The 27528-nt window shown below is 39.8% G+C and overlaps 1 protein-coding gene across 1 annotated transcript in view; it reads right to left on the bottom strand.

The window, feature by feature from the left end:
• Positions 1–326: 326 nt before the first annotated feature.
• col7a1l (collagen type VII alpha 1-like) overlaps positions 327–27528 on the bottom strand; it is a 69695-nt gene continuing 42493 nt past the window's right edge. The window contains 52 exon segments of the mRNA XM_035528554.1: positions 327–863; positions 1063–1251; positions 2678–2747; positions 2749–2815; positions 3440–3704; positions 4204–4252; positions 4347–4400; positions 4521–4598; positions 6045–6161; positions 6310–6372; positions 7943–8005; positions 8151–8204; positions 8334–8387; positions 8658–8738; positions 8861–8896; positions 9061–9132; positions 10474–10545; positions 11030–11086; positions 12003–12038; positions 12760–12795; positions 13270–13314; positions 13674–13733; positions 13818–13853; positions 13952–14023; positions 14136–14261; positions 14354–14413; positions 14509–14535; positions 14938–14973; positions 15220–15735; positions 15848–15877; positions 16013–16066; positions 16192–16266; positions 18171–18224; positions 18303–18353; positions 18975–19016; positions 19150–19197; positions 19749–19817; positions 21288–21332; positions 22013–22117; positions 22230–22397; positions 22988–23089; positions 23291–23425; positions 23520–23555; positions 23656–23694; positions 23805–23840; positions 23963–23980; positions 24279–24341; positions 25803–25868; positions 25969–25995; positions 26077–26112; positions 26195–26239; positions 26595–26651. Coding sequence (XP_035384447.1) covers positions 850–863; positions 1063–1251; positions 2678–2747; positions 2749–2815; positions 3440–3704; positions 4204–4252; positions 4347–4400; positions 4521–4598; positions 6045–6161; positions 6310–6372; positions 7943–8005; positions 8151–8204; positions 8334–8387; positions 8658–8738; positions 8861–8896; positions 9061–9132; positions 10474–10545; positions 11030–11086; positions 12003–12038; positions 12760–12795; positions 13270–13314; positions 13674–13733; positions 13818–13853; positions 13952–14023; positions 14136–14261; positions 14354–14413; positions 14509–14535; positions 14938–14973; positions 15220–15735; positions 15848–15877; positions 16013–16066; positions 16192–16266; positions 18171–18224; positions 18303–18353; positions 18975–19016; positions 19150–19197; positions 19749–19817; positions 21288–21332; positions 22013–22117; positions 22230–22397; positions 22988–23089; positions 23291–23425; positions 23520–23555; positions 23656–23694; positions 23805–23840; positions 23963–23980; positions 24279–24341; positions 25803–25868; positions 25969–25995; positions 26077–26112; positions 26195–26239; positions 26595–26651 — 3906 coding nt within the window. The 3' untranslated portion in view covers positions 327–849.

Genomic DNA, 27528 nt, shown 5'->3' with positions numbered 1-27528 from the left:
ACACACACGCACAGACACACACACACACACGCACATATACACACACACACAGACACACACACACGCGCACATATACACACACGCACAGACAAACACACACACGCACATATACACACACGCACAGACACACACACACGCACATATACACACACGCACAGACAAACACACACATGCACATATACACACACGCACAGACACAGACACACACACGCACATATACACACACGCACACATACGCACACACACACATGCACAGACACAGACACGCACATATACACACAAAAAATCACAAAACACAAAAATCCTACTTCCTATAAAAGCACCAACACTTTTGTTTTGCTGTTTTAATACCTTGCAAATAAAAATCATTCCAAAGTTAAATATAACAAAATAAAATTCACCATTAGTGCAAAATAGTAACCATAGGATATACAGTGATAATGTACAAGGTAAGCGTAACCACTACACTAAAGTGTGGCCCATAGTGACCATGTAATTTTATCAGTGAATCCATGTAGTTAGACTACTGTTAAAATGGTGCATTAAACATAGAGATTTTTGTGTACTTTGTGTACTTGTGTATATGTATGCAGTAATTTAATTAGTGCAACAATATGTAACTCTCAGATATGCAAATATTGAAACATACTGCAGATGTATGATGAGAAGAAATTAATTACACTCAACACAATTCCAAAAGGCTAAGAAATGCTAGCAGCATATACAGCAAATAGTAAAACTGCAAGTGTACACGCAGACAAAATGTGACTAATAAGATCATTATAATGTACAGAAACAATACTAATCTCTAGAAACAGAAGTGTCAGAAGTGTCTTCCATGCTCTGCCATCAAGATCCGGCACCTGAGAAAATAAAAGAAACACAAGGATGTTTAAAATGCACAGCCATGGACATTTACGAGGGCGTCTAACCTTTCAACTGGCTGAGTTTGTCCTTACGCTGGCTGGCATTCTGTCTGTTGTGAACTCTTATCACAGGCTGGTCTGAATACACGATAACTCTCTGTGGCTCTCTGTGGGATGACACTGATTGACTTGTTACCTCTCTGACCTGATAGGATGCAGTATGTCTGGCAGTCGTGTTTCGTCTGGAAGCGATTTCTGTTCCCCCCGCAGCCGCTGTAGACGAAAGGCCGGCACTCTCTGGAGCTCAGGTGGAAGTACCAGAGCAGTGTGTACTCAGAACAGTGGCCCTCAGACATCGGCTCGTGGCACACCTCAGCTGCAGAGCCTGCGGTGGGAGTCACTGAAATGTTAGCACACGCTGACGTTAAGCGTACATACGTCTGACGTTAAGCACACATGTGCTGACGTTAAGCGTACACACGTCTGACGTTAAGCACACATGTGCTGACGTTAAGCGTACACACGTCTGACGTTAAGCACACATGTGCTGACGTTAAGCGTACATATGTCTGACGTTAAGCACACATGTGCTGACGTTAAGCGTACATACGTCTGACGTTAAGCACACATGTGCTGACGTTAAGCGTACACACGTCTGATGTCAAGCATGCACACGCTGCCATTAAGCATACACATGTCTGAAGGCTTAATGCTAGCAGCTACAGATGATACAGAGCTCACAAATACTTCGTCATAATGACTCTCTCTCTCTATCTATTCCGCACTTGCACACCCTCACCACCACCCCCCCGACACACACACACACACACACACACACACAGATTTTAAATTTAACACAGTCTCATTGAGTGAATGCCTGATTTCAGCATGTCTGAGTTCTCTTCTGATCTTGCTACACATCCAACCGCATGTAACAGATATGGAGGGCGAGGAAGGACAATCACTGATCACTGAAATGCTGCCTGTAACTTCCTGTAACTTCCTGTTTGAAGACATTGCTTGGTTTCCATAAGTGAATCCTCACAACGAAAAGCCATACATGTTAATTTTTTGCCACATTCCACAAAATAAAAAACAACAAAATAAAGCTTTATTGCAAGTTTTATTTTTAAATGCATGAATTTAATTCACATGAATGAAGTAAGGTATGTCTAAATAAAGCATATTAAGCATTTTAATATAAAATTTGTACAAAATGTCTGGTTTTTCGTGGCAAGGGCTCAATTATTGGGCGCTACTAGTTAGAGCAAGAAACGATCACAAGTGCATACAACAGCACAGGGTCCCAGAAGGTTACTAATGCTTCTCCAGTACTTTGCTGTGCTTGAAGAGTCATTAATTTTGGGCTCTTTACATCTTTGAATTTTAGTTTGCATGGCCCTCAGGTAATAATAATTAAGTATACAAATAATATACTTCTCCAAGAAAAGCATACATACACCTTTTAAATGCAAGTATAAATACAATTTAAATACATTTTTGGATGAAATTCACAATACTGCTTTTAAATTATTTCCCTAGTTAGCATTTATTGTTAACAAAGTACTATTGATAACTTTTCAATTATTTTGGGAATTAGATAATTTAATGGGAAAGTGGCAATTCTTTAATGCTGGAAATGGATCTGATGAGTCTGTTTTAATAGGTTTGATCTTTTTAATAGGTTATTATACTACATCTAGCAATGCATCTGTTTTAACAGGTTGCTGTCCTCTATCTAAAACTATTTAGCCATAATTTAAACATGTGTATTTGACCTCATCAATTTTAAAAGAGTGACACACTTGTACCTGAGGTCATTCCGAGAGCTCTCCTGGCATGTCTCGGCCCCTGCACTCTCTCCACGTCGACTCCTGCTTGGCACACACGGTTGTGTTTGGTACGTTAATAACCTGTGGCTATGAAGAGCCAGCGTCATCTGCCCCTTCCTACAGTTACATTACACATTCATAATTAACAGGCCTGCCTCTTAAACGGCATGCGCGCGTGTGCGTGTGTTGGGGTAAGACAGAGAAAAAACACTGAGACAAGCCTTTTTTTTCATACACTGATAACATTACGACACAATCAGATCCACCGTACCGAGCAGAGACAGCAGCTCCTCTAACAGGGTTTTCCTTCCCGTCCTGCTCCTGTTACTTTCTCATAATGTGGTTATTTGTCTATTTCTTTTTTGACTTTTATACAGGTGAGTAACCAAACCCATACACAGAGTTGCTAATCCACTCTTCCTTGATACTGAGCCGTTTTTGTTTTTTTCACGTCCGATACTATACTAGATTTGCGGCTCCCGGACTGAAGGGATGTTGACTTCGCTGAGCTCGGCTAAGGCTGACACATTTCTGCTTCCTATGATTCCCTTCACTTCCCTGGGACATCCACAAAAAAAAACAACTTGCTCCTATACCAACATGTCACATCTCAGTATAGTCACGCCAAGCTAATGTATTACTGTTTTTGTCACATTCTCGATGAACAGCTGGGAAGAAAGCTTCCTGTCAATGCCAGAATAAGGTGGCGTGTGATAATTGTACTGAAACAGGTTCACTTACCAGAGCTGACTGTGTAGGCTGAAAACAGCTAAAAAATGAGAACTACTGAGCCGACCATCAGAGTGCTTACTTGTGGTGTTTCCGTCCACTAACGCTGGCCGCAAAACAGCACCTGAAGCTGTGGCTTTCTCCTCCATCTCTGCACCCGTCTTTTCAGTGAGGCTCTGAATGAAAAGAGGGGTAGACTCATCCGTTCCTCTCTCCTCCTTCAGAACGCTCCCTTCATCCGGATCGTTGGTGTTCACAACAAGAAGGATGTCTTTCCCTTGATAAAACATCAAGCATAGGAACACGATCACACCCTGTATTCTTTGTTACAGTGAAGGCAAATAAAACAACAATATCCGAAGTACATCTGACATCAGCTGGACATTTTTAGAGCTAGAAGACGACTTTCTCTCATTTCAGACATTATGATGATAAAACACAGTGTGGAACATGTTTCATTTGTTAATGGATATATTTTTTCTCTTGGGGTCGTGTGTGAATGATTCCTGAAGGCAGCTATCCCAGCAGTCTTTTCCACTGAGAGAACACGCTATGGCACAACAGATGGCGGAGCCCTTGGGGTCCCCGTACTGCAACAGCAGGTGACTCAGAGCACATAACTCTATACTGATAAACACAAACGCACACCAATAGGCAAAACTGTGCACATAACCAACTACCCACACAAATACACACACATGTATATGCACACACACACACACACACACGCACACACACACACACACACACTCACACACGGATGCCTGTTAACTCACCACACTTTTCAACCACTTCTTGGGTCACCAAATCCTTAACATCCTCTACCTATGTGATCAGAAATAATGGACAATAATGGATGGGCTTTCCCAGGTTAGATGGTGGACTGCGCTGCTACGAAGGACACGGTCCACAAGCTCACCGTAAGTCCGGGTTCACCTTTGTCTCCCTTCCTCCCGCCCCCTCCCATCTGACCCTGAGGAGAACACACACACGACACAGGACATCAGACACAGATATGGCCCTGGGCCTTGTACACCAATCACTGAGGACAATGTGACAAGACTGTGTGAAGTCCAGGCTGTGGAGAGCTTACATCCAGGCCTCTTTGTCCAGGAGTTCCAGGGAGACCTCTTTGGCAAGGCTTTGCTCGGCCTCTTCTGCCAGTATCTCCCTGGACAGGGAGATTCAGTAACATGGCACACAGTTATACATTACAAAGTTAACACTTTATCTCCAGCATGGTTCAGTAAGTAAACCCAAACAGGCACCAGTTTACCTTGCTGACTCGAAATGAGTATCACACAATGTGAAATATGATGTAAAACCACAAATCTGACAACCCGTTTCTAGCATCATTCTACCATACTGAGCCGAAGAGCACTACATGAACTTACACAGTAAACAAAACATACATTTAGCTAACATAAATTTAGTAACACTGGACACTTTGGTGTACTACTGGTAGTCAGGGCACATTTATAGATAAGGCATGTCTGTCTTGAGGAGGAGGGCTTAATGTGAGGATGCAGTCAACATGAGAGTGTGGTAACACATGTATGGACCCATGGATGGAATTTTGATTGGATCAGGCATCTGTGTTCCTGAATGTGATTGGATAAGGCAGCTGTGATCATGAATGTGATTGGATCAGGCAGCTGTGCTGTGCTCCTGGGGCAAATTTAGCTGTTGTACAGCTGTGATTCAGTCACAGTGCCTACACCCAGCAGGAAACAGCTGACAGTTGTAGCAGTGGAAGACTCAAACTCTTTAAATTTATGCAATGGGCAGTGGGCAGACAGAGCCACTGACTGTGTCCACCAGAAGGTCCTGCGTTCCTATCAAAACCTGGAGGCACCTAATTGCAGCAAAAAGGGCAGTGGGGAGGAGGTGGTAAGTATAGCCTGGCTATAAATGAAGCTCTTGTTTAGTTACTGACATGCCCTCTGTTACTGTGTCTATGGAAATGCATTTTTACTACCCACAACCACATGAGCTGCATGCAAACATGCAATTACAAAGATACCTTAAAAATACCCTAAAAGTAAAGTAACAAACATCATTGAAATTTGGCCATTAAGATGATGTAAGTGATTGTTTTTTTTAAAAACTGCTCAACGTGTTTTTGCATTCTGATAGTTGTCATTAAAATACATGGTTTGAGAAAGGGAAAAATGGTTTGGTGACTGTCCTGGGCTTTGCATTCAACAAAGGTTTAAACACAGACCAACTGTACTAAACAATAAGGAAAAGGTACTTCTCGACTAGGAGGCGGTCCTCTCTACCTGCCAATCATTTTGCATGCGCACCCAGTTCATGGACGGATAGGCTAAGTGCTGAGGGCGTGTGGTTTGGAGAGGGTGGGTTAGGAGGGAGAGGGTGTATTCCTTCATTAGATAAGAATCAATTAGAGCAGCTTTAAGTGTCTAACAGACATGGTTTGAATTTAACACTGGTCAGTGGTCAAATGCAGATAAAAAGTTTCAGTTACAGTAAAATAAAAGGCTCAGATTGCTGCATTCAAAGTTTTATGGCCTGTAAAAAACTGTATGTAATAATAATGTTTATTAGGTTATGCTGTAGCTCTGCTCCACAGGATCTGAATCACACTCATGAATACCTTTGGTCCGATTCCTCCTTTCGGGCCGATAGGACCGGGGCGACCCGGAGCTCCACTGGGCCCTGGTGGGCCTGGTGAACCTTTAAATCCTGGAAAACCTGGAAAACCAGTAGCTCCCTGCAAACAAAGGAAGCACAGGCCAGACTGACAACAGCCACCGTAATATATCATAAAAAATTATAGCCAATGTATTCTCCCTGACAAAAAAGACAAAAAAATATATATTTACATAAGAAATAAAGAACTATATAATTCCAAAACTGACCTTCTCGCCGCATTGCCCTGGTGCACCAACAAGTCCATTCAGACCTCCATCACCTTTATCTCCCTAAACAATAACACCACATGACCTTATAACTCATCACCTTTATCTCCCTAAACAATAACACCACATGACCTTATAACTCATCACCTTTATCTCCCTAAACAATAACACCACATGACCTTATAACTCATCACCTTTATCTCCCTAAACAATAACATCACATGACCTTATAACTCATCACCTTTATCTCTGTAAACAATAACATCACATGACCTTATAACTCATCACCTTTATCTCTGTAAACAATAACACCACATGACCTTATAACTCATCACCTTTATCTCCCTAAACAAAAGCACCACATGACCTTATAACTCATCACCTTTATCTCTCTAAACAATAACATCACATGACCTTATAACTCATCACCTTTATCTCTGTAAACAATAATATCACATGACCGTATAACTCATCACCTTTATCTCTGTAAACAATAACACCACATGACCGTATAACTCATCACCTTTATCTCCCTAAACAATAACACCACATGACCTTATAACTCATCACCTTTATCTCCCTAAACAATAACATCACATGACCTTATAACTCATCACCTTTATCTCTGTAAACAATAACATCACATGACCTTATAACTCATCACCTTTATCTCTGTAAACAATAACACCACATGACCTTATAACTCATCACCTTTATCTCCCTAAACAAAAGCACCACATGACCTTATAACTCATCACCTTTATCTCTCTAAACAATAACATCACATGACCTTATAACTCATCACCTTTATCTCTGTAAACAATAATATCACATGACCGTATAACTCATCACCTTTATCTCTGTAAACAATAACACCACATGACCGTATAACTCATCACCTTTATCTCCCTAAACAAAAGCACCACATGACCTTATACCTCATCACCTTTATCTCCCTAAACAATAACATCACATGACCTTATAACTCATCACCTTTATCTCTGTAAACAATAACACCACATGACCGTATAACTCATCACCTTTATCTCTGTAAACAATAACACCACATGACCTTATAACTCATCACCTTTATCTCCCTAAACAAAAGCACCACATGACCTTATAACTCATCACCTTTATCTCTCTAAACAATAACATCACATGACCTTATACCTCATCACCTTTATCTCCCTAAACAATAACATCACATGACCTTATAACTCATCACCTTTATCTCTGTAAACAATAACACCACATGACCGTATAACTCATCACCTTTATCTCTGTAAACAATAACACCACATGACCTTATAACTCATCACCTTTATCTCCCTAAACAAAAGCACCACATGACCTTATAACTCATCACCTTTATTTCTGTAAACAATAATACATTACCTTATAACTCATCACCTTTATCTCCCTAACCAATAACACATGACCTTATAACTCATCACCTTTATCTCCTTAAACAATAACACATGACCGTATTAGTATACAACCAATTGTAGTGAAGGTCAGCGGTCATATTTAAGATTTTGCAGATTGTAGCTTCAGTGAATTATTACAGGAGTAAATTATGTGATAATGTGATCAAGAAAAGGATCTTTTTTTTGGGGGGGGGGGGACTCACTTTACGTCCAGGGACTCCATTTAGTCCTGAAGCACCAGGTGTCCCAGGTACTCCACTGCTGCCCTGCGATTCGTATTTATGGGAAATATATCGGTCTGCTTATGTGAATTAGAGTCACAACACCGAAAAACTCTACTGCATGGAATTTTGTTTCTGCAGCAACAAGGCCAAGGTTTATGTCTCCTGTCATAAAATATAAGACAAATACCCGTTCCCCATCTAGTCCTACGCTGCCTATCCGTCCAGGTAAACCTCGGAAGCCCTGCAGGGTGAAGGGTATAGACAAGAGTGGGATTGAAGTTTACATTAAGTAAAAACAAAACCAAACCAAACCAAACAAAAAACATGGATAGCATGACAGAAAGTCTAAGGGGCGGAGCATATCTTTTACCTTTTCTCCTTTAATGCCTTTATCTCCCGGTAAACCATGCTCTCCTTTATCCCCCTGTGCCAACACAGGATCAGAGTAAGAATGGCTTTATGTACAAGTCAGGAAATCCTATATCAGCTTAGTTAATAATCGATGATAATTAATCATAGATGATAGTTAATCAGATGATAATTAATCATCTCAGTATGCACCAAAAATCATAGCTAACAGACCAGATGTTGGATATTACATATCCTGACTTTCCCTTCAGTTCCCAAACCAGCTAATCTGAAACACAATCGATTACACAGGTTGCGGTTTAAACGGACGTGATGTTTTTCTGACCTGGTCACCCTCTTTACCCCGTAGGCCTGTTTCTCCCCTGTCACCTTTGCCACCGTTCAATCCATCCTCTCCGTCACGGCCCTGTGACACACCCGAACCGTTAGCACGCCTCTAGTAAGCCCGCAGAGGCTTCGAATGCATACGAACCTTCAAACTTTAAGGCTTTGACCAAAATAAAACGATGCTGAATTTGTGACGCTTACCACATCTCCATCGGTGCCTGGCTCTCCTGGGTCTCCCTATGGTTAAAATGAAAAGAACACTCAAAGAGTGAATGAACTCAGTGTTAAAGCATGCAAACAGAAATGAGTGAAAATGTTCTGAAAAGCCAGGACTGTGGTTCACTGTAAAATATATCGATGATTTATCATGTATTTGAATATGCACAGAATAAAAATGGAACCTTTTGTCCTACAGGGCCTCGTGCTCCAAAGAGCCCCATACTTCCTTTGGCTCCAGGCTCTCCTTTCAAACCCTGTCATTACAGTCAGAATGGCAGGGGTAAACCAGTACAGTCACGCACTGGCAGGGTTAAACCAGTACAGTCACACACTGGCAGGGTTAAACCAGTACAGTCACACACTGGCAGGGTTAAACCAGTACAGTCACACACTGGCAGGGTTAAACCAGTACAATCACACACTGGCAGGGTTAAACCAGTAGAGTCACACACTGGCAGGGTTAAACCAGTACAGTCACACACTGGCAGGGTTAAACCAGTGGAGTCACACACTGGCAGGGTTAAACCAGTACAGTCACACACTGGCAGGGTTAAACCAGTGGAGTCACATACTGGCAGGGTTAAACCAGTACAGTCACACACTGGCAGGGTTAAACCAGTACAGTCACACACTGGCAGGGTTAAACCAGTACAATCACACACTGGCAGGGTTAAACCAGTAGAGTCACACACTGGCAGGGTTAAACCAGTACAGTCACACACTGGCAGGGTTAAACCAGTGGAGTCACACACTGGCAGGGTTAAACCAGTACAGTCACACACTGGCAGGGTTAAACCAGTGGAGTCACATACTGGCAGGGTTAAACCAGTACAGTCACACACTGGCAGGGTTAAACCAGTACAGTCACACACTGGCAGGGTTAAACCAGTAGAGTCACATACTGGCAGGGTTAAACCAGTACAGTCACACACTGGCAGGGTTAAACCATTACAGTCAGAACAGCAGAGTTAAAGCTTTACAGTCAGACTGGCTGGGTTAGACCATTACGGTTAGAATGGCAGGGTTAAATTATTACAGTCAGAACGGCAGGGTTAAACCAATATGGTTAGAATGGCTGCGTTAGACCATTACGGTTAGAATGGCCGGGTTAAACCTCACATCTCCTTTACTTCAACTGTAGGGTCAGTAAGGTCTGGATGCTGTAGCACTTTGCAGACCAGAACTAGTTCATGACATCACAGACTTGGACGAGTCAGTGCACGTTATGATCATTTACTCAATGCTAATTCAACATTGGGAATATTTACTTGAATCCACAAAGTGGCCCACTGAGTGTTTTGTGTCAGCATTGGTCTGTAGTCACACAGGCAAACATATATTAGCAAATATATTTAAAAATGACAAGAGCAGCAGCATCAGAGAAGGCTTAAAAGCAGTCCTCATTGAACTGGCCATCCTGCAGTATTCTGCAATGCTATAGTGCTCTTCAGACCACCTACAGCACAACTACATCCAGCAGTGGCCAAGGGAGCAAACATATTTGCAGAGAATGAATAAACAAATGGATCAAGACATTTTTAAAAACGTTTTTTTTCAGTTTTAAAGTAAAATCAGGAACAGTCTGAGTGTCTTACTTTCAGCCCTGGGGGACCATCCTCTCCCTTCTCTCCTTTATCTCCATCAAACCCTGGAGGACCTCGCAGGCCCTACCATAAAACACAGATTAAGAGCCAGACTCACACAGATTAAGAGCCAGGCTCACACAGATTAAGAGCCAGGCTCACACAGATTAAGAGCCAGGCTCACACAGATTAAGAGTTATTTACATTTATAGAATTTATCTGATGATTTTATCCAAAGCAACTGACAATTAGGACTGAACACAACTTGAAGGTTTTGCTGAGGGACCCAACAGTGATAACATGGTGTGGCTTGAACTGGCAACCTTTTGACTACTAGTCAAGTACCTTAACCAATGAGCTACAACTTCCTGGAACGGCACAGATTATGAGCGTGAGAGGTCCTAGCCTGTGTAATTTAAGTGCTTCATCAGTTCATCTTTGCAGCCCAAGTCTCCCTCTTAGCAGGAGACACACACACACACACACACACACACACACACACACACACACACACACACACACACAGCCGTGAGAATATGAGGAAGGCGGGGCAGGCCAGATTTCTCACCGCGTCTCCCTTTAATCCTTTCATCCCACGTGGCCCTGGCACAGACAGAGGACTCCCCTGTGCAGGGACAACGAGACGGAAGATCAGGACTACAGCACAGCACGCAGCTCATAATTCTAGAATGATGTTCAGGTCACGTATGCAGGTCCGTCTCATGTATGTTATGCATGTTCAGGTCACGTATGCAGGTCCGTCTCATGTATGTTATGCATGTTCAGGTCACGTATGCAGGTCCGTCTCATGTATGTTATGCATGTTCAGGTCACTTATGCAGGTCCGTCTCATGTATGTTATGCATGTTCAGGTCACGTATGCAGGTCCGTCTCATGTATGTTATGCATGTTCAGGTCATTTATGCAGGTCCGTGTCATGTATGTTATGTATGTTCAGGTCATTTATGCAGGTCCGTCTCATGTATGTTATGCATGTTCAGGTCATTTATGCAGGTCCGTCTCATGTATGTTATGCATGTTCAGGTCACGTATGCAGGTCCGTCTCATGTATGTTATGCATGTTCAGGTCACGTATGCAGGTCCGTCTCATGTATGTTATGCATGTTCAGGTCACGTATGCAGGTCCGTCTCATGTATGTTATGCATGTTCAGGTCATTTATGCAGGTCCGTCTCATGTATGTTATGCATGTTCAGTTCACGTATGCAGGTCCGTCTCATGTATGTTATGCATGTTCAGGTCATTTATGCAGGTCCGTGTCATGTATGTTATGTATGTTCAGGTCGCATATGCAGGTCCGTGTCATGTATGTTATGTATGTTCAGGTCATTTATGCAGGTCTGTCTCATGTATGTTATGTATGTTCAGGTCATTTATGCAGGTCTGTCTCATGTATGTTATGTATGTTCAGGTCATTTATGTAGGTCCGTCTCATGTATGTTATGTATGTTCAGGTCATTTATGCAGGTCTGTCTCATGTATGTTATGTATGTTCAGGTCACGTATGTAGCTGCCTCTTACTTTTTCTCCTTTGTTGCCAGATAGACCTTTATCACCCTGAGAAAGAAAAAAATGTTTGACAGATTATATATATTTGAGTATGCTTTATTTGAGATAGCAAAATAATATCTCTGCTATTAAAATGTTGTAGGTACAATTATGAAGACATGCTAATTACAAAGACAGTGGTTTGCTGTTAATTCTGAGAACATTCATGTTTCTTCAACCCTACTCCTACAGTTGAGTTCTAAACAAACATATGAGAATTAGATCAAGACTTTGATAGGTGAGACAACAGTAACACACAAAGTGTGTTAGATGAGGCCTGTCACATAAAGTGCAGCGTGGTAGTTCTCCTGGAGCAGAGCTGGAGATACCAGGTCCGTGTGATGACAGACCTTGAACTATTTGTGTCATGACTAAAAAAAATTTAGGGGGAGAAAAGATGGATGTTAAGTCAGAATATAAATGAGCCCAGTGACGGCTGTGGCATGAGTCAGAAGTCCAGTGTCAGAGAAAAGAGAGTGCTGTCCAGAGCAGAACAGAACTGGCTGAGAACAGCATGCCCCAGGCACTTCTGGGAAGACCTGCCTCTTTTAAACACATCCCTTCTATAACCCTGTCAAAGCAGCCGACAAGCCCTCAAACCCTGTTGGTACTGGAAAGGTAGTCAGTCGTTCGCATTAAAATTTAAACTTCTCAGAATGGCAGGGTGCCTTAGAATTTCAATTCAGGTTGAAGTTTGTACTGGTGCACTTATATTCAAAGGTCATCTTACCTTTTCACCTTTCATACCAGGGAGACCTTTAAGACCCTAAGTCAATAAGAGTTCAGGAAAAATAATAAACAATATATATTTTTATATATATTATATAAATAATTTTAAGAACACTTAAGAACTTCATGAAATACTCATGAACATTTGCATAACTTGCACATATACACATTCATGAACACTTTTGTGCACATTGTGTGTGAAACACACAAGTATTCGCACAATACACCCAAGTATTCATAAATGCCTCTAAAGTTTTAACTATTAAATACTTTTTAAGAAAATGACATCAAACAAAAGTTTTGTTTATTTTAAACCCATATATTCATTATTTATAATTGTAAGTAGATATTACATAATCTAAAAAAAAAGAGCAGAAATTATTACTTTGCGCAATCATATACTTAAACTTTATGAAAGAACAGTTATGGTAAGATAGGTAAGATGCAACAGCATGTCTAAAATAAAGGCTTATTCTGCATTTGGTTTTGTGTAATAAAACGTGCCACCTACCATGGGGCCTTGCACCCCCCTGGCACCCACCGTACCCTTGGCTCCCTATCATTGAAGAAATTCCAAAAATAGAGACACTGTTAACAACATTTTAGTAAGAAAGTACTCAGACTAAGATGGGGTTACTTAGTATAGAGGACACAAAATACTACAAAAATGTTCACCTTATACCCAAGCATGCTTTTACAGTACTATCCACAATACATTTAGCTGATGCTTTTATCCAAAGCGACTTACAATTATTACTGAGTACAACTTGAGCAACTGAGGGTTAAGGGCCTTGCTCAGGGATCCAACAGTGGCAACGTGGCAGTGATGGGACTTGAACCAGTACCTTAACCACTGAGCTACCACTGCTCTGGTCCGTTCCAACATTAAGTCAATAAGGCCCATTCCCACATTACCCTGCGGCCTGGAAGTCCGGCGACACCTCTGTCTCCTGGTTCTCCTGGTATACTGTCTCCCTGGAGATAACAGATTGCAAAGTTATGAACATTGATTTCCACCACAATAACAGCTAACAACATCCCAGCCGGGGAAACATGTACCTTGTCACCTTTTGCTCCTGGTAGACCTGGTGGTCCCTAAAAAACAAACAAACAACCCCCCCCCCCCCCCAAGGTCAGACTACCATGTAAACAAAGTCCATTTCATCATTGCATCCTCGCTGTAGCTAGTGTACCTCTTTTCCTGGAGGTCCAGGTGCACCTGGAAAGCCAGGTGATCCATTTTTCCCTCGTCTTCCTCGGTCGCCCTATAAAGGAATTAAAGAAATTCTGAAGACACCAACTTTACAGCCAGTTCAACCAAGGCTAACGTTAATTATGCCAGGACCTTAAAGTCCTCTGGAGGCGCAGAATACTGACCTCTCTACCTGGCTGTCCAGGGTCCCCTGACTGACCTCTTTGACCTGGTGTTCCTGGGATTCCAGGGTTGCCACGGATACCCTGAATGCCTTGTGCTCCAGTGGGCCCTGGTTCTCCAGGCTCACCCTAAAGTATAAATGTCCAACAGAAACTTCAGCAGAGGAACGAGCATGACTGTTCATCCCTAATTAGCCTGTAGGAGTAGTATGGAGGTTAACCTTTTGCCCAGGTGTGCCTGCCTGACCAACAGGTCCACGATGTCCAATTCCAGGTTCTCCCTTAAATGACACAAATCACACATCTCTGTCAGTCAACAAAAATGTCACACTTAAATGATGCTAGCTGACTGTTTGCTGATCAAAAATTAAATTACCTTTTGACCTTTCTCTCCAATCTCCCCCTGTGTCGATACAAAAGGCAACAGCAGCAGACAGGTTATATTATGAGCTGTTTTTCATATCCAGTCAGAAAAGTTCTCAAGCATGCTGTTTGTTATCAGCACTAGAAAACTTAGAGTGAGAGAACTATTAATATTCATATTAAACATGATCAGTCATGACAAAATTAAAATAGAACCCAGAGGACATCAAAGCTATTGTGGTGAGATTGCGGTTCCGCCCACCGAGTGTGAATGACAGTAATAATTTCCGAACATGGTGAACAGGAGTGGATGATGTCATAAGTGTGGGCGGGACTGAACCAAATTAGGAGGTAAGAATTACCTAACAGATTACAACAACAGAACAGACAACATGATTTGGCTCTATATTAGAATGGAGGGTGGTTTTGTAAAATGAATCACCTTCGGCCCCGGTATACCATTCTCACCAGGAGGCCCCTTTAAAACAACAAAAACCACAACAACAAAAAAAAAATGCACAAAGAAAGTTACAAACAACCACTTTTCAAGTTACACTGAATTTTGTCCAGTATTTTAAAAAAGAGACTATTTGACTTTCTGGATTTACTATTTAAGTCATTTAATGTTGAATTTTAGGTTGTGTTTTATGGCACTTTCTAACATTTCATTGACCAGCATGGATCCTTTGACATGGCTGGCAGCATATGTGGAAGTTATTCCTACCTTTAGAATCTCATACCGAGAGATATGTCTCAGGAAGTCCTCCTCTCTGTCTACGTCTCCTACCCTCTGTCTCTCCATGATCTCCCACTGCATCCTCTGTCTTTCATCTACGCTCTCGGGCTCCGCCTCTGTCTCCACCTGTCGCTCCCTTGCTGTGACTGCCTCCCTCTCTCCTTCCAGCTCCATCCTCTCTCTCTCCATCTCCACCCTGTCTCTCTCTCTCTCCTCCTGCAAGTCCCACTCGTTCTCCTCGTGCTCGCTGCCTCTCTCTTCGTCCCGCTCGCCTGAGCCGCGCTGCTCCCCTGCCTCGGCCCCCATCCCCCAGGCCCCTTCTGCCGCGCCCCCTGCCTCGGTCTCCACCCCCTCTCGTTTGATCTGCTGCTCTTCTTTGCTCTCAAGGCTGTTCTCCAGATCTGTCTCTGGCTCCGCTATCCCTCTCTCTTCCTCCCTCACTCCCTCTCGCTCTCTGCGTCTCTCGGGGTCTGCGTCAGTATCCTTGTTTTCCTGTTTCTTTTTCTGCAAGAAAGATTGAGAAAAAAGAAGCAACAGTAATTGCATGGCAGGGCTATCTGAGCTCTACAAAGCGAATCCTTGTTTATTCATGAGGCTGAAGCCAACTTACACTGACATTTAGTTTTGTTTTTGCACCAGATGGGCTCTGCAGTAAGAAATAATTAGGAGGTAAGGGCTTTTAGAGACACACTCATTCGTGTTTACTTGAGGACTACGACTCATCAGAAGGGAACACCAAAACTGAACTGTGCAGTGCACAGTCCTAAATTATTTCTGTCACCTTTTGTCCTTGGATGCGACGGTTTTGTCCTCCAGGAGTTCCAGGCATAAAGGCCTACAAAAGAGCACTGGAGCTGCAGTTGACCTACTTCTCTGCCATAATTTGAAGATGTGATTAAAGTTCTGAAGGGACAAGATTATTCCCAGTAGCAGGTAGCAAACAGCAACACACTCTATTACCATGTAATCGGGCCAGGGGGCGCTCCTCTTCACTATTGGCATTGCTCCTAGTGCATCAGAACTTGACATGACCCCCTGATAACATCCAAAAAGTGACACAAGATAGTTTCAGCAGAACGCATTTATTATACAATGGTCCTTTAGTACATATAATTGTGGTCCCTCTTTATAAGGTTTTTGTGAAGTTTCCATTGTTAGCCTTCGGTTGTTAAATGTGTTTAGAGGTGGATTAGAAACACAAAAGACAGGAAAAAAAGACACAAAGACAAGTTTAGGAGCCTTAAACCAATTTACTGACACACATGCACTAGGAGATTAAATACAAAAGAAAAAATCTGTATCATTGAATTTCACCAGTGGAAACAGACCACAAAGTATCCAGAGAAAAGAATACAATTGGGTTCAATATTTTTACTGTATTTTACTGGAGAAAAAAACAAAAACAAATTTTCTTCAATGTCTTTTCAATAAATAAAATAAAATGTATATGCAGTCATAATGCATGAAGGACTATATTTTGACATCAGATTTTTTACCTTTTCAGTTATTGAGTATCTAATTTTTAACAGAAACTAAATAAATTGTGGTATATCATGTAACTCTTGTGCAAAACTGTTTTAGAGTGTTTTGTGAAAAGCATAGAAAACCACCAAAAAGTTGAAGGATTCTCGGATGGACCTAAAACACCCATCATTCCCTAGTGTGCAGTCGATCATTCCCACTGTTCAGAGACCCTGCACTCGTATAAGGTACCGTGAGCACGAATCCGACACAAACGCATGACATCATCATCTTGAGAGTCCCCGTGTATGGCTGGTCAGTTGGGTCCTCCCCTGCTTGAACAGTTTCTACACACATGCTCTGAGGAAGCCCACGTGTTCTGAGAGCTTGAATATCCCTGTAACTGAGCCTAGGGAAACTCCTGTGTCAAGAATTCAAAAAGAAGGTCTATCAAAGAGAGCTGGACCGGCCATCTGCTAACATGCAATGTTGAACGCTTCTGCATGCATTGCATTGGGTAACTTGTGAGTTAACTACAGCAAATGCATGCTTGGCAGTTTCATTAATCAAAATGCTTAGTTATAGCATTACAACTTTAAGGATGATTAATATTACATTTATAGAAGTTTCACTGCATGTTCTGAAACCTTCAACTCAATTGTTTTCACTATTCCCTTCTCGTGTCTTTTTGATTTGATCATTTGCACTGGTGAAATTCGCAGAGGAGTTAGTAAACAGTCAGATTTTTAGTAACGCAATTCAAGCCAAATTCTAATTCACTTGCATATGTTTAGCAGATAAAACATAACGTCCTCTGATGTTATGAATGCCCTTTAAGGTCATGCCACAAAGTACAGCCTCATGCCGAACAGACAACATGTTAACACTAGATCGCAGGTAGCACAGTTTTCTAAACAAATACAGTCTATAAAACATCTAAATACTCCTTAAGCATTATTACTTTGTGATGCATTATATCATGTCATTACACAGATACTAGTTCAGAAGTGTACCAAAGGAATAGATTAGTAAACTTGAAAGACTTGCAAAGATTTCCTGAAAAGCCTTAAATATCTCTTGGGTGCCAGTTAAGATCATTGATGTCACTAGGAAGCCCTTATTTAGTTCAGGACACCCCTCCAGAGACTGATTAGAGAGGACAGACAGAATTCATTGAAAACTTCACTAGAAGTTTCATAGCAAAAATGGTTAGTTTAGCCTTTTTATTTTACATAGAATATTACAAACTCTGTAAAGCATTCAGCGCTGGGTTGGACAGTAACTCAAAGACTTGTATATTCATTTTGTACGTACTTAAATGATGATTATTTGAGTTTATTGTGTCCAAAAATGTGAACATTATGGCAGAGTATGTAGACCTTCGGTGGACACCATACGATCAACCTCAAATGAAAGAACTTGCAAAATGCTAAAGGAAACATGCAGAAACAGAAAACCAAGCAATGCTTCTTTCTTACCTGGTCCACAGCTTGGTTGCCTTTGACATTTGAGGAAGGTGTGATTGGACTATACTGTAGGAACATATATTACAAACTTCAGTTAGACTCTTACACGCGGTCATTAGGAAATCAATGATGTAGGATCGTTACCTGCTCTGTGACTCCTGCAGAGAAGGGAAGGTGCTTTGTCGTGTAGCTCTCCTGAGGTTAATGAATATTCAGCATAGATGAATCTTATGACTTTGCAAAAATTATTCACATATATAACAGCTACAATTTAGAGACATTAAGACACTTGGAAATTCTCTTTTGTTTCTAAAGCACTGGATGATAGCAGCTCAGACACTGGTAAACGAATGCTGAAAATAATTAAAATATCTCACAGGGATGCTTAGTGTTAGTGTGATCAAAGAACAAAATGTATCAAATGAGTTTACAGCAAAGTGCTGAGGCAAAAAAGACACACAGGAAACCTGAGACTCGTAGTTGTATTTACACGTCTCCTTATCGTTATATCTTCTGGATTTCAGTTTTAGCCAAATGGCCCAGAACGTTTGTTATGTGCTTGTCACTTTTGTCATGATCAGTTAGGTGGAAAGTCAGTATTAAATCTTAAATAATGAACTCTGTTACTGGTTCCTTTACAGAAGATGAAATATATATTTAGGGGCCGTCTAACAAATAAGGTGAAGAAGAATAAATATGGAAAATATTTTTTTTAATTCCAGGTAGTTTCACAGGTTGACTGCACGATATGCATTATGTCAAAATTCAGAAAAATATCAAAACTGCTTTTCTTTGCTAAAGTTGCGAAAGACTCACATTGCTTTGTGAATATGTAGCGCTCTCTGTTGTTTTCTCGTTCTAGAAAAAGCAAAATGATACTAACAATAGTAACTTCTATTTACATTCAGTATATTCAGTCATTTAGAAAGCAGTGTTTGGTCTTTTGGTGTTTTAAAACAGCTGTTTGAGTGTGTCTCTGGGACACTATCACCTTGTCCTCATCTGGGAGGAGAACCGTCAGCTCTGTAACCAGTTCAGGCTGTGAGGACAGAAAAACTCCAGTAAGATGCATACAGTATTTGAAACATCGCTGGGTGAAAGATACTGACAAGGCTTCCTGGATTATGTGTAATACAGTATTACTAAAAGACTAGAACTTTTTATAAGGTGAACTATATACTGAAATAATACTTATTACTGATTAGTGATTCCTTAAACTTTTCCTTGGCCCTTTCAGAAATGTGTGTAGTCAAGTATGCTGTAATAAGTTTAATTGCCTGAAGCGTTGGGAAGGAGATATATCTGCACTCCAGTGGCAAAGTGTGTGTGTGTGTGTGTGTGTGTGTGTGTGTGTGTGTGTGTGTGTGTGTGTGTGTGTGTGTGTGTGTGTGTGTGGCACTATCACTGAGTTCTACAAGTCCTCCTGAGGTCATGTGGCCAGTAATTCTTTTAGTCCTGAGACACAAGAAGCCAGTGTTTGTTGTCTGAAAACAAATTTCAACTGTGACAGCAGTTTTTCCTTTATGTCTAAAATCCCAGATTATCACTTTGAGACATTTCAGTCGTGTACATGGTTGCAGAAACACCAACCTCATATTCATACACTTCATCATCATACATCTCTTCCTTCAGCTCCTCTTCCTCATAGGTTTCACCCTCCTTTCATTTGAAGACACGAGAGAATAGAATCACAATTTTAGCAATACATTTACAAACAAAGACCAAACACATACATCACTTGTGAAATAGTACCACTATTTACTGTTTCAGAGTTAAGGACATTACAGTGCCAACCATCTTTTTAAATGACAGATTAAGTATAAATTAAACTAATAATATAATAACAACTATGGATGGAAAAGCTTTAAAATTCTCCATCAGTGACCAGTAATAATGTCACGGTTTTTGATAATAATGCAGTACTGTTCAAATATGTCTAAATGTTTAATAGCCATTAATAGACATTGTTAAGATTATATTGTTAAGTAATTAAACTGCTTAACTGTATTATGTATTTATTATTATAAATAATAAAAATATGCACTTTCTCTTAGCTACATAAATTACATGTGGATGTCATCTTGTAACACATTTTAGTGTTCTCTAACTGGATTATTCAACATAATTGTGAACTATCCTGCCTTGTTCATGAATAAAGAAAACAATGTAAATTCACTGGTTTAACAAGAAGGCTAATAGCTTGCTCTAATAGCTTGTTCTGTAGTAAAAGTAGTTTAGTAGTTTAGTAAAAGTAGTTTAGTATCATTGTAAAGGTAGTTTAGTAGTTTAGTAAAATTATCTTAGCACTTTTTTAGCATTAAAATTTGAAACAGCATGAGTATCTGAGTTTTATACTGCAATATCTCAATAAAAACTGCAACTATCCCATCTCTAGTATTAAACAGAGATAAAAGTTAATAATAGGGATGAATTGTGGTGAGTTAGATTAGTAACATATCAGATATGTTAATTGTTGAAAGTCTTATGTAGTTAAAATGTTCATTATTCCTAGTCGGTTACTTATCATATGCTTAGTATATCAGTGTTTTTGATATACTTTGCTGATGTTTGAAATATTTTGCTTTACATTCTTTAAACATTAATTTCCTAAAAATCAAATGTTGCACTCTGAAGTGACCAAAAAAGTAAATTTTAGTTTATTTAAGGCTGTATTTTAAAGGACGATCTCACTTCAGTGCTACCAGTTGGATTAAATTCTAGATTTAGCTTCTTCTTGTGTGTGTCATATTGTCTAATTCATAGGAAGAGAGCCAAACAATGACTGATGTACCTTGGTTCTGAAAGCCTCTTTATTTTAATTGTGTATATTATATATCTCACCTTTGTTTATCTCTGTTTATATACTACATAAAAAAAGTTACTCAAGTGAGTGAGAGAAAAAATTTTTCATAAACTATCTGGGAAAATTCAAGTTTAGTAGTGCGTTTCACACTGAAGATTTAACATGTATGCAGTACGGTATTAAAATGGTATGCACTTTATTATGAAATGCTGGGTTGTACACTGAGAGATGTTTTAACAGTTTGAGAGTTCAGTGTCAGTGTGAGGCACATCTGCACGGAAAGTATTAGTTAAGTGCTAGTAATCGTGTTGAAGCAGAACATTTACCACTCGCTTCTTGCGGCATTTATTCCATCCTTTGTTGCTTTTACCCTGTTAGGAGTTTCACAGCCAAAATGTCAAGGTGACACTTCATTTAATTTTACAAACAGAAAGTATTATACCATATTAAATGGGCTTTTAATTAGTTTAATTGAATTTAATTATATCTCAACAATGTAAATATTATTGTCTTGTGTTGACACTGGACCAATAAAAACACAAGAAAGCATATCTTGGCCAAAATGTTGGGAATGCTAAGTGTGTAAATTCAAGGAAATTCTACTTTAGTAGAAATGTTTAGTCTTGTAAACCATAAACCAGTCCTGCTACAACCTATCAACACAACATGCCAAAGCCAAGCATGGTGTTACCATCCTGGTGAGTATATATATATATTATTTAAGTTATTTAAATTAAATGTAGTTACTGATTATGAATAACCTTTATTAAGGTTACATTTTAATAAGCAATTTGTTATCACTGATATAATGGTTAATCACAGATAATTTAGCAAGGGGGTTAAAAATGTTTACGTTACAATCTTAATATATATATATATATATATGCATTGAAAATACAAGAACTTCAGCAAGAAAATTGTTCTTATGAAAGTGTAGATATAATCTAGTTGCTATATTGAATGCTACAACAACCAAGCTTCCTTGGCAGCTGTACAATGCACAATAACTAAACGGCAACAGAACTGTGAATAAACATTAGGTGTACTACACCTTGCCTCTCTCTCTCCCTCGCTTCTTCTCTCCAGCTTTCTTCGCCATGTCCTCCTGACTGTGGAGAAGTGCCTCCATACTTACCTCTGCCTTTAACGAACCAGTCTGTCACATGTACGCGCAAACACACAGACACACGTGCACGTACATTTTAAAAAAGAGATCACACACACGAGCACACAACCACTCGCAAAATCATTTGGGCTCGAAGAGCTACCCTCTGCACCCCTTCTGAAGAGGTGTTAGTTTTGGTGACGTCTGGTGATTCTGTGAAGTTGTCCACCATGGCTTTGCCCTCCTGCTGCACTCTCGCTCTGGTCTCTGCTGGGCCCAGACCGCTCTGTCTGTGCACGGCCGGAGCCGCTTCTGTTTCATTCACTGGATCCTTCAAAAACAAGAATGGATTTGCAAAATTAAAAAAGAGACATGCCCAGCTAACTATCAACTGAATTCATATTATAAACACAAGAGTACAATTTTTTTCTTTTTGTAAATTATTTCTCATTTTTCTTTAATCACAACTACAAGGTGATCATTTATAATAAAAATGATCAAAGTGTCAAATATATTACAACTAACTATAAAATAACTGTTTGAGTAGAAACCTTGGGGAGATGCCTTATTCTATCATTTGGCTACAGACCACCATGAAGAACATGAATCTGCCCCTTCCCCTCTGACTTTTATTTTGTAGTGTGTTTATTTTGTAGTTTTCCTGGATGAGACTTGAACCTGCAACCTGCCGGTTATGGGCGATGCCACAACATTCCAGAACCCAACACCTCACAATGCTGATGTTGCTCCTTCAAGAATTCTTAAGTGTCACCAGTGCCATTGTTATGAATCATGAATTAGCTTGTATCTTCAGATCAAAACACCGAAACCCCACTGAAACACTTAGCAGGCTTCACAGATTGAATAAACAATTCAAGTAGTTACATCCAAAATTAAAATGTATTTTAAGTTGTCCTTAACTGGATATGGTTCCAGCAACTGGTCCTCCTCTGGCTCACCCTCATCCTTGATCAGGAGTTCATCGCTATGTGGTTCACTGGAGAGTTTGTCATTCACTGAACTCTACGAAAGAAGAGAATTGGCAATATATTAAGCTTTTGCTTATTTAACAGTCTGTGCACTGAGTATAATTATTTAATTATCACAGACTGGGAATCTCACCTTAAAACTATATTCATTTATATAAAGAGTTATTTGTAAAAATGACGTAGTTTATCACTCAGCAATGTATTAAAATACAACCATTCAATTAAAATACTTTACAGTGTATTCGGAGATGACATTGGAGCCGGGGGCTATCTTCTGCCCTTTAATTTTTTTTTTAGTGGTGATTTCATGCAGGAGTTCCTCCATACCATCCTGGAGTAGCCTGTCAATCAAGGCCTTCAGCAGAGATAGCTGGGAAATTCAATTTGAAAATACATGCACGATTAATGTCTATAAATGTATCTGGGACTCAGGCAAGATTTTAAAATTGATGTTGACAGCTTACCTTAATTCCATATGATTCAAATAATTCATCAATGGCCTAAAAGAAACATAACTTGGTTTCTCAGTGTGTGAATAACATTAGCACGTGTTTAATATGCACATACTCTATATATCAGCGATTGCGACTTCCTGTATACCTTAATATCAATGGCTCTCCCTGGTAGCCCCGCCTCCCCCTGTGCAAAACAAGTACAAAGCAACAAACAAACAAACAATTCTTTACTATAATATCTTTAAACAGTTAAACAATTATTCACACTGAGTGTAGGAAAACAGGAGGTAAGACCTTTTCTCCTTTCAAGCCACGATCTCCTTTTTCTCCCTATAAACCACAGTGGCAAACAAATTACGTACAGTATAGTTTATTTCACTTTGGACATGTTTTCTGAAATATAAAATTATCTTAACTAAAGCAAGATTTTTATTTATGTATGAATATCTTACCTTCATTCCAGGAGGACCCTACATATACACACACATGCACCCATACAATGGCAGAGAGGAGAAATTGAAGCATGCCATTATAAACACCTCGTAATCAAAAATAAACCCATCAAACATGACAAACCCATCAAACACACCATTCTGTGCACTGACATGAGCAAATAACTTCCATTCTGTTTGTGTCAGACAGACCCAAAGGTGTAGTGTGTTTTATGTTTTAATAGTTCATCATTATTTCATCCCATGTCTAGCTTTTGCATTCGGCACAGACAATTACAGACAATTAAACAGTAAACCTACAACAAGTGGCACCCACCATTGCTCCGGGGGGACCCATTGGTACTGGAAACACTTTTCTTATCTCATCTGTAGAAGCACCCTATAAATAAACAAACCTTTAGCATAAGCAGGCCCATTAACCAGCTGGAGCGCCAATGGCTGTTCAGTTTTATATGCGCATCACGTTTTATAACAGATATCGTTGGGATTCAAAAGTAGAACCCACCCAACTCTGCACCCTAAAAATTCCGGATTTAATCCCCTGTATTAGTTGGGGTGTTGTGGTGCCAAGCATGTAAGTAAATGTTTTGTCCAATCACAGGTGTGAGCCAAGTCAGGCTCGTGCAGACAGTATGAGATACTTAGTGCAGTTAGGTGGGTCAGATGACGTTTAAAGGAGCCACTTTAGTTTTAACATTGTTATTTTTTAATTCTACAATTGAACATTGTTATTTTTAATTCTACAAATGAAGCTCCAGACTCAAAAATATTTTAAAAATGGACAGTGAATAGTAACAGAATCTTTCAGTGTCATTTACTGTGTGGAACACAGCTGCACAGATAAATGTAGAAACATTATTGTAATCTGCACAGACTAATTTAGAAACATTATCCTAATATACACAGACTAATTTAGAAACATTATCCTAATCTGCACAGACTAATTTAGAAACATTATCCTAATCTGCATAGACTAATTTAGAAACATTATCCTAATCTGCATAGACTAATTTAGAAACATTATCCTAATCTGCACAGACTAATTTAGAAACATTATCCTAATTTGCATTGGCTAATTGAGAAACATTATCCTAATCTGCATGAACCAATTTAGAAACATTATCCTAATCTGCATGGACCGATTTAGAAACATTATCCTAATCTGCATGAACCAATTTAGAAACATTATCCTAATCTGCATGGACCGATTTAGAAACATTATCCTAATCTGCATTGCCTAATTTAGAAACATTATCCTAATCTTCTTGAACTAATTTAGAAACATTATCCTAATCTGCATGGACCAATTTAGAAACATTATCCTAATCTGCATGTATCAATTTAGAAACACTATCCTAATCTGTATGGACTGTGGTGACCACTGAACATCCTGAGCCAAGCCAGTTCCTTCACCTCTACTGCACTGCACGTGCAACTGAGACGACTGCTGGAGTAAAGAAGAAATTAGCATATAGGATAGCACATATTTCTAAGCACATATTTTTAAAGATTTCTAATTTTAGAGTTGAAAACCTTTTAATGAGATGTAGTGATTATATATGATTAAAAATTATTTTTGGGGGGAGTCAATTTAAAAGTTAGCACAAATATCATCAGCTCTCTCTCGTTAGAAGACACTCATCGTAAGAAGATGCCATTGATGTCTTCCATAAGATCGGATTCATTATCTGGATACTAAAAACCCAAAACAATCTTCTGTGTTGGAAATTTCTACAACATGCAGGAAAATGTATGAATAGCAGGTCCCCATGTTTATGTAAGCAGAGACTGATTTGCTTGTGTGTGCTTGTGTGCTTTTATAATTTCTGAAGGGTCCCACCTCCTGGAGTACAAATGGAGGACCTGGCAACCCTGGAGGTCCTCTGTCTCCTTTTGCTCCTTTACCCTGACAACACACACAGGTTCCTAAGTAAAAACTAAAAGGAACTTACTAAAGCTCTTTTAGGACAGAACCGGTTATAAAATATAGGCATCAAAATTCTTACATCAACACCAGGTTCCCCTTTCTCACCCTGCAAATATGAAAAACACATTACACGCTATATTATTGCGGGGAGGCGAGGATTTTCCGGAGGCATTTTGTTTTGCCATACCTTTTTCCCATCTTCACCCTTGAGTCCTCTCTCTCCCTACAGTGAACACATGCAAAGATCTAAGAATCAGGCAAGTCACATTCGTGAAATGCTCTCTGCAAGTTCAAAAGGCTCTTACTTCTTTTCCTGCTATTCCACGCTTTCCATCCACACCAGGTTTACCCTACACACCAAGGCACACAAACACTAGGTTTAGCGTTCAGGGGCTTATACGAGGTCTAAGTGTACGGTAGTATCGGCTAGATCGCATTCCGCTCACAATAGCTTTGACATTTTCTACTTAAAAGATTATGCAGCTCCAGTTAAGAAATTACCTTGAACCTCTGCATAAATTTGTGATGTCTGATGCAACATTTATTTTAGCTCTTAAAAACCATATTGAAGACCGTGTGATTGTTCTGACATTACTTTTGCTCATGGCATTTGTCTTTTCTCTCTACATACACCACAGAGCCTGAGGCTACTAGAACTGTTACCTCCATGCATCAGGTAAATATTTGATAAAGATTTTTACTCACAGGAGCACCAGGTAAGCCAGGCATACCAGCAACTCCCAGTCGACCTGAATCTCCTTTCTAAGAAACCACACACACACACACTCATTTTAATCACCAAAACATGTTACTGCACTGACATACATTTTTCAAATTTCAGCAAATTAGCAACAGGATGAGAGCATGAATAATTTTTCTACTTAAATATCACACATCAAACCTCATGTAAACTGAAGTGGAACCTTACGGACGTAAGAGTCCATCCGAGCACTAATTATACACCATGTCATTCTCTTAGTGGCAGTCCACCATTTAAGATATGAATCACTCTGTCTGCAATCAACCTTCTTTCTTAACAGCAGAATCATTACTCACAGCTCCTGGTTCTCCCTTAAATTAAAGATGATTTAAAAAGAAGTTCAAGATTGTAATAATTTTAATAACCTCAATAATGTTAATAACACCAGTGACACAGATATCAGCTAGAGGAAGGGAAGGAGAGACGTTCACTATGTGACGTTAAAATAAAAATGTGACCTGCGCCCCGACCTTTGATGCAAGCATCCCTGGAAAAAGATAACTTGTTGCCAATATACATGTAGGTATTTGGAAATAAATTGCTGCTTGAATCTGACCCATTCAAGTAATGACAATGACTAGGCTAAATTGTGGAATACTACTGTAAATTTCCTCACAGCTTTTAGAGATGAAAACTTCACAGTTTGAAGAGGTTTGGAGACTTCAAGAACACAGCATCACAGGTAAAAGAAACGCAAAGCTAGTACAATGAGTAAGTCCGGACCAAAACTCCAGTGATCTGGTATTTCAGGCTATAAAATGACCAGTGCTGAATATTTCAGAACACACATGCAGAAAATCTAACAAGGAAGCTAATAGTTAATGGCACTAACTAATAGTTAAAACTGCTGAAGTTCTTCCTATATGCAAGCACTTATTG

This window comes from Electrophorus electricus, chromosome 7, assembly GCF_013358815.1.
Source record: "Electrophorus electricus isolate fEleEle1 chromosome 7, fEleEle1.pri, whole genome shotgun sequence".
In the NCBI taxonomy this organism is placed as follows: Eukaryota; Metazoa; Chordata; class Actinopteri; order Gymnotiformes; family Gymnotidae; genus Electrophorus; species Electrophorus electricus.
This window is presented reverse-complemented; position numbering and strand designations above follow the sequence as displayed.